General features: G+C 44.6%; 1 protein-coding gene across 2 annotated transcripts in view; it reads left to right on the top strand.

Moving 5' to 3' along the window:
- Positions 1–12,925, top strand: part of THBS4 (thrombospondin 4) — a 98,105-nt gene that overhangs the window by 76,700 nt on the left and 8,480 nt on the right. For both annotated transcript variants that reach the window (XM_074384317.1, XM_003920805.3), the window contains 8 exons: positions 643–780; positions 3,356–3,424; positions 5,631–5,783; positions 8,158–8,262; positions 8,495–8,602; positions 8,871–9,030; positions 10,082–10,200; positions 11,078–11,130. In XM_074384317.1, the coding sequence (XP_074240418.1) occupies positions 643–780; positions 3,356–3,424; positions 5,631–5,783; positions 8,158–8,262; positions 8,495–8,602; positions 8,871–9,030; positions 10,082–10,200; positions 11,078–11,130 (905 nt within the window). The remainder of the gene's footprint in view (positions 1–642; positions 781–3,355; positions 3,425–5,630; positions 5,784–8,157; positions 8,263–8,494; positions 8,603–8,870; positions 9,031–10,081; positions 10,201–11,077; positions 11,131–12,925) is intronic.

The raw sequence follows: 12,925 nt of genomic DNA, 5'->3' as shown, positions 1-12,925 counted from the left end.
ACTGAACTGCATCTGGTTTTTATCTGTGAGATGGAATTTTCCTCTTTCTGAAAGGGCAGGAAGTGGTCATGTTTTTTACATTAGTTGAAGTGGTTTTTTAAAAAAAAAAGAAGAACAGAACCAATCTCCAAGATTCCTAGAGCCTTGGTTACCATGAACTTGACAGGACATGGAGGCAGGCACAGGCCCTGAGGGATCATGTGCTACTGAAGAGGCACCGGCCCTGGCTTTGCCTTCCTGAGGTCTTTCCAATGGAGTAGTTGGTTTGCTGATGCTTTTAGAGTCATCTAGCAGCAGCTAAGTGGTCCAAGGACATAGTCCTTTCACAGAGATTTGCAAATTCCACGTCAGAATACCAGGAAGCTTATTACCTTGAGAGGTAGGCTGGGGGACCTCAAGGACTGTTTCAACCTGGATGTGCCATTATGCTACAAGACAGCAAAGCCACTGGAAAGCACCCTCAGATTGTGTGGTCAGGGATTCGGTGGGTAACTGGAGTTGGAAGCCTTTATTTCCTTTTATCATTTTTTCCACCAAAAGATAGATAACTAAATGACTAAACAAGCATGTGCAAATAGATGAAGAGAAGTTTGTGAGTGTTTTCTCGGTGTGGCTAAAGATTTTGAACCTTTCTGTCTCCAGTGCAAATACCATCCCTGCTACCTGGGCGTGCGCTGTGTGAACTTGTCTCCTGGCTTCAGATGTGACGCCTGCCCAGTGGGCTTCACGGGGCCCATGGTGCAGGGCGTTGGGATCAGTTTCGCCAAGTCAAACAAGCAGGTAGGCTGAAGTCATGGTTTCTATTCATGTTTCATCTCAACGGGACAGCTTTGGTTGATTCTCCCCTCTTTGGTATAACCCGTTACCTCCTTGAGTGGCCAAGACCACGTGGAATGTCATGGCGCAAAATAGCAAATTAGGAAGTTTTTCAACCATTTCCAAGTGTTTATGTTTATAAAATCTAGAAGGGAGGAAGCTTTTAAGTTGGGATAATAGAGTATCACTAGAAAAACCGTAAGTGGGGTAATACTGGCTATTGGCATAACTTCAGGCTTATTTTCTTGATAGCCATTGAACATTTCGTCCTGCAGAATAAGTGGAGAACCAGGGAAACAAACGCTTTGAAAAATTAGGTCACTTTTGTAGAGTCATTGCTGCCAGTCCAAGGCAGTTTCAGAGATGAGGGGATTTTAAGAGTAGAAATAATCCCCGGAGGCAGCCTCCCCTTTTTCTTATATAAGCTATAAATTGCCATAAAGCACTTGAGTACTTCATGACAGTCTCCGTTTATTTCCAAATGTTCTACTGTATCCTGGTCATTATTTAACTGACTGACTGTGAAATTCTTTTTGATGTTTTAAACCCTTAAAAATGGTTGGTCTGTAAATATATTTTACTACCTTAGGGAAATTATTAGCTTTGAAGAAGGACAGGGGTTTATTCTTTTCTAGCTGCCTATCAAAGGGTTCTAGAGGGCATGATTTTTTAGGCTAGAAAATGGAGGTGAGCTAGACATACAGGAATAACAAGCTATTAGAGTCCTCTAAATATGAAATCTTTAAGACCAAGCCCCTGGCTCCCTGGGCTCCTGCAGGCCCATGGTAACATTAGTTACACTCAGCTCATTACCTTCCCTACTAGTAAGCAATTAAGATGGTCTCTAGTAAGGAAATAGGCAAAATGAAATATAAGGTATTTGATGTAAGGTAGTAAGGAGCGCTTCTCAATAGATTTCCAGTTAACATGGCAGACAGGACTGAAGTGGAACGGAGCCACCTTGCTTAACTTTAACAGCAAATGTTACTGCATTCCAAAGTCAAAAGAAAAGAAAATGGCGCAGTGTCCAGAAACAATGAAAAAACTCAAAGCCAGAACTGTGACTAGAGCTGAGGCCATAGCAGATCCTGGGAGGTGGGAGCCAGCTCCAGGTCCTAAGAATGGGGACCTGGCTTTGAACACCTGGGTGGAGTGGATGCAGCAATGTAGTCTGGGAACTTTGGGAAGGCCTAACACTCCTGCATAAGTCCAGGGCCCTCAAAGAACCACCCTGTCCATTACAAGGAGACGGAAAAACTTTACTAGCCCTAGAAACAACAAAGAAGCTTGACTTCAGCTTTAAGAAAGGGTCGACAAAAATGGAAATTGCCCCCAACAAATCAAAGGACCACACTTGTACCACATACAGCTATGAGCTCCAAATCTGTGTTATACATATAATGCAGAAACACAAGCCAAAAAATTAAAATAATAGCCATGAAAAAGTAAAATCCCCAGGGCCCTGACTCAAGTCAAAGGCACGCCACTCTGTAAAGACATGCCAAAATTCAGGGCCAATAGAATGCCCACAGGCAAAATCTGGGCTACTGAAGATATGCTAATAAACAAAAATGGCAGTTTAAATAAACAAACTACCACAAGGAAACATGATAAATATAAAGTAAGCATTAAAAGATAAATACAATACTTAAAGAATAGGGCAATGTCCCTATCTGCACAACGTGGCAAAACCCTGCCTCTACAACAAATACACATAAAAAAATTAGCCGGGTGTGGTGGCATGTGCCTGTAGTCCCAGCTACCTTGGGAGGTTGAGGTGGGAGGATCATCTGAGCCCAGGAGGTCAAGGCTGCAGTGAGCAGTGATTGCACCACTGCACTCCAGCCTGAGCAACAGAGCAAGACTCTGTCTCAACAACAACAACAAAGTTTAGGGCAATGTGAGAAAAACGGACAAGTTTGGAAAACAAGACAAATAAAACATTTATCAATGGAAAATCACTGACATCAACTCAATAGATGGGCAAAACAGATTAGACACAGTTTAGCAGAGAATCCATATTAGGCTAGGAGGAGAATCTAAAGAAATCATCTAGAATGCAACACAGAGAAATAAAGATACGGAGCACGTAAGAAGTTAGGAGTCAAAAGATATTAATGAGAAAGTCCAATATCTATCCAATTGTAGTTTCAAAGAAAAAATAGAAAGCAATCGGGGGAAGCTGAGAATATTCCAGAAGAGAAGCTAAGAATCCTCAGGTAGGAGAACTCCACTGAGTCACAAGCAAGTTAAAAACAAACAAAATTTCCTAACCTAAAAGGTGGGGCAACAGATGAATAGAACAAGTTGTCTTTGCTGAATAATCTTCAGTACCATGAAAGCAATTCTCATTTGCAATTAGATTAAGTATAAACTGGTATAAATGCAGGGAGATGGCACAAATAACCCTCAGATTACTATTCTACCTGAAATTCTGCATCTTCACATCACACAAAGATAGCAAAACAAAGGAAATTTATTTGCATTTCTATTTAAGCAGCATGTCTCGTTAAACTTTCTTTGAACTTTTCTGCACTAGGTCTGCACTGACATTGATGAGTGTCGAAATGGAGTGTGCGTTCCCAACTCGATCTGCATTAATACTTTGGTAAGTATTTATCACAGCTGTTATCAAAGCAAAACCGGTTATTAAAGCAAGGGTATGTTTATAGACCATAGCTTCGAAACACACATAGAACATGTGGGCATAATATATTTGATTGCCAGAATAAGGGCAAAAGTTTGTGCTGAAAACGTGTTTAATATGAGTAATTGCATAAGTAATTTTTTACATAAAAATAATTTTGTAAGTGCTGAGTTTGTTCTTTATCTCCTGTCAAAGTTGCAATATTAGGCTATTAGATAACTATTTGTTGAATAATTTGTTACTCCTTGTATTTTAAAATTGTGAAGAGCTTGGTAGTTTATATTAACCGTTCAGTATTTTACTGGGAACTACACAATTCCCAAGTGGTTTTCTTTATTTTCATAAAACTTTTCAAAACTTTCATGGTATTAAATTAAAATGCTTAGCCCTTAGGGATGCCTATAACTTAAGCATGGGTTTTATTTCTGAAAGTTCCTCTCAAACTGTTTCCAAGATGAAAGATGTAGCAGAGCAGACTATCAAGAAAAGAACTACTGATTCCGTGTCTGACTATTTGAAAGTTATCTAACCCCTAAGTTTCTTGTTTCCTTGTAAGTAAAAGCACTTTACATTTATCAAGTCACTTATTTTAATTATCACAACCACCTCATAAACAGGGATTATTACGACCCCTATTTTACAATTGAAGAAACTGAGGCACAGAAATATTACATCATTAAGTCCAGGCATGGTACTGTATGCCTATAGTCCCAGCTCCTCAGGAGGCTGAAGCTGAAGGATCATTTTGGTCCAAGGGTAGTTAGAGGCTACAGTGAAATATGATCACCACCGCACTCCAGTCTGAGTGACAGAGGGAGATCATGTCTCCAAAAAGAGAAAAAGAAATGTTGCATATTTAGACTAAGATCACACATCTCATAAGACTTCCAGGTTGGCTACAGAGCCTGAGTTCTTTTCCACAATGCTATATTGCTTAGGAATAGATAGGGATTTGTTGCTTCTTAGCTTTTACCAGGACAAAGTAGTCTGCAAATAGACTTGTGAAACCTTGGTATAAAGGTAAGAACTGAGCCACCTAGAGAGAAAGAAAGTAGTAAATAGAACTCCAGGAAACTCCAAAAATGAAGGAGTAGGCCAAGGAAAAAGAGCAGAAGCCAGAAAAAGGAGCGAGCTGACAGCACAGCCAGGGAGGTCGAGAGTCACTGGAAAGCACGCTTTGGACTCGGCAATTAAGAGGCTATGAGTGACTGAAATCATTAAGCTGTATACTTCAAATGGATGTCTTTTATGATCTGTAAATTTTATGTCAATAAAGCTATGCAGCTTTATTGATGGAAAAAGTTCTGAGGATCTAATGTACAGCATGGTGACTGTAGTTAACAATACTATGCTATATATATGAAATCTGCTAAGAGAGCAGATCTTAAGTGTTCTCACTGAAAAAGAAAAAAAAGGAAGGTCATTATGTGAGTTGATGGATGTGTTACTTAACTGACTGTGGTAAGCATTTCACAATGTATACATATATCACATCATCACATTACTCACTTTAAATATATCCAGTTTTGTCTATTATACCTCAATAAAGCTGAAAATTTTAATTTGGGGTGTGTGTGTGTGTGTGTGCGCGCGCGCGCGTGCACATGTGCACATGCACACTAAAAAAAAAAAACCTGGCCCCTAAAGTGTCATTGCAGTGGCACTGACAGCTCATTTGTCATTTTCTCAGCCTACCTCATCAAAAATTCTCAATGCAGGCCACCAGCATTTCTTGGTGCACCCATTCCTTTGTCTTTCCATTGTAAAAGAGCCAAATGAATAGCAAGAAAAAAAAAAATTAACTTGCATTTAAGCAGATTATCTCCCTGTCCCCAGAGTAAACTTCTCATACCACCTCCCAGGACTTCATTGGATTTTTGGCCTCTCCCCCTCTGCCCTCCACGGTGGCACAGGCAAGTCAGTGTCATTGGTTCACCATCCAGCCTTCTTTCTTCACTTCTATTCCTTCTTTGTCTGAGTGGCCAGACGGAGCCTCCAGTCTGATGGTGTTTTCACCAACATTCACATGATCTTACATGTAAGCGGAGAGGCAGGCATGGATCTGATGCCTAAATCCTGCCAGCAATGAGTACCTGTGAAAATATACACAGTAACCGTACCTTTGCTCACAGCTTCCAGCTCAACGTCTGACCTTTGTTCCTTGCAGGGATCTTACCGCTGTGGGCCTTGTAAGCCAGGGTATACTGGTGATCAGACAAGAGGATGCAAAACGGAAAGAAACTGCAGAAACCCAGAGCTGAACCCTTGCAGTGTGAATGCCCGGTGCATTGAAGAGAGGCAGGGGGATGTGACGTGTGTGGTAAGTTGTTTTGTGGCTTCCTCCATCATTTTTCCTTGTTCATTCTAACCACCACCTCTCTCCAGTTTCTTCGTGCTTCCGGGTAAAAGTACTCCAGAATGAAAGCATCACAATCAGAATGAGCATAGAGCATAATAGGAACAGGGTACACCGAGTTTGTGAGGAGCAGCCTGACATCCATCTAGCCATCAGCTGCCTTTTCTCTCCCTCTTGACTGTGGGGCGACACTGTCCACTTGGGCACCTGGATGCCAAAGTCCCCAGTGGAGCCCCAGCTCCCAAGCCTCTTCTGTGGAAAGGCCTAGAAGCCAGCAGCAGGGAGGTGAAGGGAACTTCTTCTCCCCTTTCCTCCTTCTGCTTCGTCGACCTGCTTGTATAATGGCAGGCATACCTGCTGTCATTTCTAACTGTCCTCGCTCTTACGACTTCCAGGGTCTGTCTGCCCCAATGACCCTGGGGTGGGGAAGGCACTATGGAGAGGCGGGGGCTGGCATAGGCCCTCAGGAAGAAACCTCCCATCTCCTAGCAGATGACTGGAAGGGGCCAGAGGCTGCCATGTTCCATGTCTACCTCCACTCCAATCAGAGACAGCTCCGTGAATGGTCACGCCTCCTGTGTAGTCTCCAGCCCTGGAGCTGGTCTGGGGAAGGGAGGCTGGGAAGAGAGTAGAGCAGTCATGTCAGGGCCTGACGTGGGCCTCGTGCTGAGCTTGTGGTGGGCCCTTTGTGAAGGAGAAGGCGTGCTTCTGCCATCCATTCCCAAATCCAAGGATCCAGAGTCCTGGGGATGCTAGGCCCTGAAAAATCAGCAGACTTCAGCTGCCCCTCTTCTCTGTACTTACCAGGGCACCAGGCCCTCGGCAGGGGGCCCATCAGACTCTGGATTCACTGGTTCACAGTGATCACCCCTGAGCAGGAAGACGGGTTCTCTGAGCCCTTTTCCATCTTTTTTCTCTCAGTTATACTACTTTATCTTTTTTTTTTTTTTTTTTTGAGACGAAGTCTGGTTCTGTCCCCCGAGCTGGAGTGCTGTGACGCTATCTCAGCTCAGCTCACCGTAACCGCTGTCTCCTGGGTTGAAGCGATTCTTCTGCCTCAGCCTCCTGAGTAGCTGGGACTACAGGCACCCGTCACCATACCCACCTAATTTTTTTTGTATTTTTAGTAGAGAGGGGTTTCACCATATTGGCCAGGCTGGTCTGAAACTCCTGACCTTGTGGTCCACCTGCCTCGGCCTCCCAAAGTGCTGGGATTACAGGCCTGAGCCACCACAGCCAGCATGCTTCTTTATCTTTATGCATGCACAATTTTCCATAATAAGCCTACCACTTTTCAAATAGAAAATCTAAGAATCAAAAATGAGTTAAATAAATCAATATTAAAAAGTCAGTCCTCCCTGGCAATACAGATATTCTGTGACAAGGTCAGGATGGAGGAATGTGCTGTATCGGTGGGGAAATGGCCCCAGCAAGTTCCTGAATTCCTCATGGTTGGGCTTGTTTATTACCAAAAAGCAGTCACTGAGAAGCAAATGGAGATCTCTGTTTAACTCCTCATTTTCTGTGAACAAATTGACGACTCCACTGGGATGCTGGGTGATGGGGCTCTTAATATGTTTTTGAATTTGTAATAAGGCACAACGACAGATGGTAAAGGATTAATAAACTTGGTGTGACTACTAAAATAATTGAATCTGCCAGAAAATGGCTCATTAAAAATGTATTTGTTCCTAGAGGACATTTTTTCCTCATTAAAGTGAGTCAAGGACCCACCCCGTGGATCAGCCTTCCAGGCCTTCCAAAGGCCCTGCTGGGGCAAGTGAGCAGGAACCAGGAGCCTTGGAGGGTCTCTGTAGAATCTTGCCTCCTAAATCCTGGTTGCAGAGGGAGAGCGCAGATGAGTGAGAACAGGCAGGCTGCAGCTGAGGAAGTCACTGGTCTGAAAGCTCCTTGTTTTGGGTAGAGAGGCCAGGAAATTTAACCTGCGCTCTGATTAATAAGTCTGATTGCCCTTGGCCCAGACTCTGCTCCTCAGACACTCTCTCTCCTCCCTCCTTTACCTCTGGTCCCAGGTCAGCTTTCCCTCCCTCTGTTTCCAGTTCCCTGTGACTTTCTGGGTCCCCTCCTCCTGTCTCCCTTCTGCTGCCTGCTCTGCCGGTTCCTGGAAGCGAGAGTGGGAGGGAGAGTTCTCTCTCTGCATCTCCCTTGACATCTTTTGAATAGGGAACCATTAAATAGTTTCTAAGCCCCACCCAACAAAGCTGTGCGACTCTGGGCCCTCCAGCTGGGAGCCAGCAAAGGAGCAGAGGCCCTTGTCAGCCACCAGCTCCCTGCCAGGCTCGGCTTCCCAGGCCTCTGATAAGCTTTCCCTTCACAGTGTGGAGTCGGTTGGGCTGGCGATGGCTATATCTGTGGCAAGGATGTGGACATCGACAGTTACCCCGACGAAGAACTGCCATGCTCTGCCAGGCACTGCAAGAAGGTAAGGGGTGCGGGGCGGCAGTAGGCACACATACACTGTGGCTACCCAAAGTCCTGTCTTCTATGAGGAGAGGTTCTGTGGATCTAAATTAAAAGTGCATTTGTAAAGTAGCTGCATCTCAGATTAAATGAAACAGCCACCAACAATGAAGCCACAGTGTCTCGAGGTCCGAAATGGTTACTGATTCAACACAAATGCAGGATGTCACGCGGAGCTGTGTTTTCCCCCTTAGGACAACTGCAAGTATGTGCCAAATTCCGGCCAAGAAGATGCCGACAGAGATGGCATTGGCGATGCGTGTGACGAGGATGCTGATGGAGACGGGATCCTGAATGAGCAGGTAGCTGTTTGCGGGGAGGGCCTGTGAATTGCCATGCACAGGGATGATGGGAGAAAGCCTGTGAAGTCAACTGTTTCTATGAATCATCCCAAATGTTAGTTTCCATGCCGGCATTCCATAGCACTGCAGCTTTTTACCCTGTAAGATTCACAAATGTTTGACATATAAAACTGACAAACTGGGGCCACCAGAGTTCTGACACTTCATAACAGTGGGGGAAGTGGCTTTACTAAAAGTCTGAGTGATGTTCCATCCTTTCATCATGTAGGATAACTGTGTCCTGATTCACAATGTGGACCAAAGGAACAGTGACAAAGATATCTTTGGGGACGCCTGTGATAACTGCGTGAGTGTCTTAAATAACGACCAGAAAGACACGGATGGGGACGGAAGAGGAGATGCCTGTGATGATGACATGGATGGAGATGGTAGATTTGTCTGGCTTTTGTCTTTTATTTGGGATTCATCTGACCTCGTTCCATTGTTCTCTCTCAAGAGTAGGAACAGAATAAGGGACTTGAGGACTTCAGCTGTGGGTGGCTCACTGTGGCCTGCATCTGTGGAGGGCCCAAGGTGGACTTGTTCACTATTTAATGGCTCTGGATGTTTCCAGGACTCTGTATCATTGCCAGAAATTTTGTAGGACCCCTTCAAGCAGTGTCTTGCCAGGGTGTGTCTTTGTGGGGCATCTCCCTTACCATTTATACTTCTCCCTACTCTCCACCATCCTTTCTACATGTGAGAGACCTAGAAATAGAGAACTGAATGAGAAGGCTTTGAACAAGGTCACAGACTACGCATCCCAGGCTACAATATCCCATTGTGGGCCCTTGAAGGAAAAACCTTTTCGAAAAAACACCTGCATACACATACACACAACACACACACACACACACACGCAACACTCCAGAACATGCACACCCCTAAAACATGACCTCACCTTCTGCAACCTAACGGATGACCCAGATCCAGTGGTGTGCTGCTAAACAAACCACAGAAAGCCCTGGTTGGTAGCATTTGCCAGTTTCCATGATGTAACTCCATACTGTCATCATTGCTGATTTCAAGCTACCGATGTGACATCATCAAACACAAAACTGAAAAGAGAGGGACACAATGGACCCGGCTCCAGCACAACGCTGCCTAGAGCCCTGGGGTCTCAGTCATAGCTCAGATACCCACGAGACCCTCCCTCTCCAGGGTCAGCCCATACGGCCATCATGACACCTCCCTTAGCTGCTGCCACAGCCCTTGACATCTTGGGCAGATTAGAATTCAGTGGATAAATGCCTCTGAGAGCTGTTCAGTTTTAAGTCTCCCAGAATCCATCCTTTGAAGCCGCCTCCAGATAACTGCTGAAAAGGGTAGTGCCTATGTGACAATGGCCCAGGCCGAAGCAACTCGCCACACACCTGATCTCTACAGCACCTAGAAGTCAGTGACATTCCCCTGACTCCAGGTAGCATTGCTTTCTCACAGGAATAAGAAACATTTTGGACAACTGCCCAAGATTTCCCAATCGTGACCAACGGGACCAGGATGGTGATGGTGTGGGGGATGCCTGTGACAGCTGTCCTGATGTCAGCAACCCTAACCAGGTTAGTAGGATACTGGGGAATTCAGACTTCAAGCTGAATCCCTCTGTGCAGAGACTCATTTAGGAAGGGTGTCTAGAGAAACAGCAGAGCTTCTTAGCTGTTGCCACTTACCTCACAAAGCAGAGGTGGAGAAATGACACACTGTGGGCCTGAAGATGGTGGGATGGACACCACACAAGATACGAAGCCCTTGGGACTATCTCCCAGGCTGTCAGTTGCCTATGAGGTTAGTAATACGAGCTTAATGATGCCCGATATGAGTTTTTTCCCTGCAGAAAGGGAAATGGAACATGGAAATTAACCATTTGGAGTCTTGTGTCCATTGAGTCCCCAAACCCCTACACAGCTATGTATGGACATTTCAGATTAAGTTCAGCCGGTGATGTGTTGCATCTCCCTTCTCACGCCTCCTCCCCATCTGGATAATTGGGTATGATGTGTCATTTATTTTTAAAACCCCGAGAGAGGGGAGTCATGGTTGCCCTCTGTGACTCACTCACCATTCTGGCTGAATTTCAAATTGCAGAAGCAAAGCAAACTCAACTTGCCTTCTCCCCATGCCCGCGGCTGGCTCCCTCTGACCCACGCCAAGGTTCCATGTCTCCACCTGCCACCATGCTACCCCAGCGCCCCTTTCCAATCAGCTCATCTGGTGTGTGGGCAGCCCATCCATGTCGCCTGATATTTTAGAAAGCTTTTTTGAAAATTCAGCATTGTGCCTACACCAATATGGTGTTGTCCTTTTGCAGTTTTGCACCACCCCAGTTCCAGAGAAATAATTCCCCAAATCCAATGATGATGGGTGAGGTCTGCCTTCTCTGGAGCATTCTGTACTTGCAGGCCCAGAGATAAATAACATGTTCCGTTCTCTTTGCAGTCCGATGTGGATAATGACCTGGTTGGGGACTCCTGTGACACCAATCAGGACAGGTATGGCTTGTCTCCCAACTGCAGAGAGCCAGATACCAACATACAGAGAGGCTTTTACATTTCAGAACTTCCCACTGCTCCATTCCTTGGGATCTCTCTGGGGGACTGGGCGGCTAGTGGGATAACAACCCTGCTTCCGGCCAAGGTTACCATGAGAATTCTCCCTGAAAGTTCTGAATAGGGCAGAACAGGGTCAGAATAGGTCACTAGGCACTCCAGCAAGTGAGATCTATTTCAGGAGGGGTAATATAGCATCATGCTTCACAGATGGGCTCTGGATTAAGACAGCTAGACATAAATCTCAGCTCTCTCTCTTACATGCCAGCTAACCTTAGGCAAATTACCTAATACTTCTGTGCCTCAGTTTTCTTATCTGGAAAATGAGGATGACACTAGATCTAGCTGATAGGACCATTGTAAAAATGGAGTTGATCCATGGAAAGTGCTGCTTATGCTTTCTGTTATATACATAGCACTCAACAGATATTAGCTCTGATTTTTATATTCTTTCAGCTCAGGAAAACTTGACCATCATCCCAAAATAGAAGGCTGTCAGTTCGCTGAGGGATTGCTATTATTTCATTGTCCTTGAAATTGTTTTTTAATTCAGTTTCCCTTATTTAAGTGGAAGTGCTCTGTGCAAGTGAGTTTTGTCAGCCCTCCTAGCTCAGCACGATGGAGTCTTACATTAAGACTCGAGACGACATCAGCTGCTCAGATTCTGGAAGAGTATCACCAAAAACAGACATGTGCCACTCAGCCCTAGAGGGGCCTGCAACCCAAGGTTCTAAACTCTTTTGTCTCCTTAGGGAATTCTTACAAAGGCAGCCAGGACAGGGATAAAAGAGGGAAAGGATTCTAAAAGGCAAAGCAAGAAGACACAACTTCCTTCCTGATACCTGTATCAGAGGTTGCCCTGTAGAAACCAGTTCTTGACCCAAACCTTTCTCAAGAACAGCTTCCATGAAGCCACATCTTTTTTTTTTTTTTTTTTTTTTTTTTTTTTGAGATGGAGTCTTGCTCTGTCACCAAGGCTGGAGTGTAGTGGTGCAATCTCAGCTCACTGCAAACTCTACCTCTTGGTTTCAAGTGATTCTCATGCCTCAGCCTCCCGAGTAGCTGGAATTACAGGTGTGCACCACTATACCTGGCTAATTTTTGTATTTTTCATAGAGACAGGGTCTCACCATGTTGGCCAGACTGGTCTTGAACTCCTGGCCTCAAGTAATCCACCTGCCTCAGCCTCCCAAAGTGTGCATCTCATTCCTTATGCTGTGTCCTTGCTAGAAAGTATATATAGCCATCCCTCAGTATCTTGGGGTATTGTTCCCAGGACACCTCTCTGCCCCCAGGATACCAAAATCCTCAAATATTCAAGCCCCTTAAATAAAAATGATGTAGTATCTGCATCTAACCTATACCTGTCTTCCAATATGCTTTTAAAATCTTCCCTAGATTACTTAATCCCTAATATAGTATAAATGCTATATAAATAGTTAGTATGCTGCATTGGTTTCTTATTTGTATTTTTTTTTGTTATTTTTAATTTTTCCAATCTTTTTAATCCTCAGTTGGTTGAATCTGTGGATACAGAAGCGCAGATACAGAGGGCTACTGTTCTAGCTAAGTGAATGTAAGCATATTTCCCAATGTCTTGGCATCTCAACCTCTTCATCTGCCAAGAAGAGAGAAAGAAATGCATCAGGCAGGTTATGGTGAAAATTCCAGATAATGTAGGTAAAGCTCCCAGAACAGTGCTGGCCCCCAGGTGACATGCAGAAAACAGGAGCCATGT

Source organism: Saimiri boliviensis, chromosome 1, assembly GCF_048565385.1.
Source record: "Saimiri boliviensis isolate mSaiBol1 chromosome 1, mSaiBol1.pri, whole genome shotgun sequence".
Classification (NCBI taxonomy): domain Eukaryota; kingdom Metazoa; phylum Chordata; class Mammalia; order Primates; family Cebidae; genus Saimiri; species Saimiri boliviensis.
Note: the sequence above shows the minus strand (reverse complement) of the source record. Positions and strands in the feature narration are given on the sequence as shown.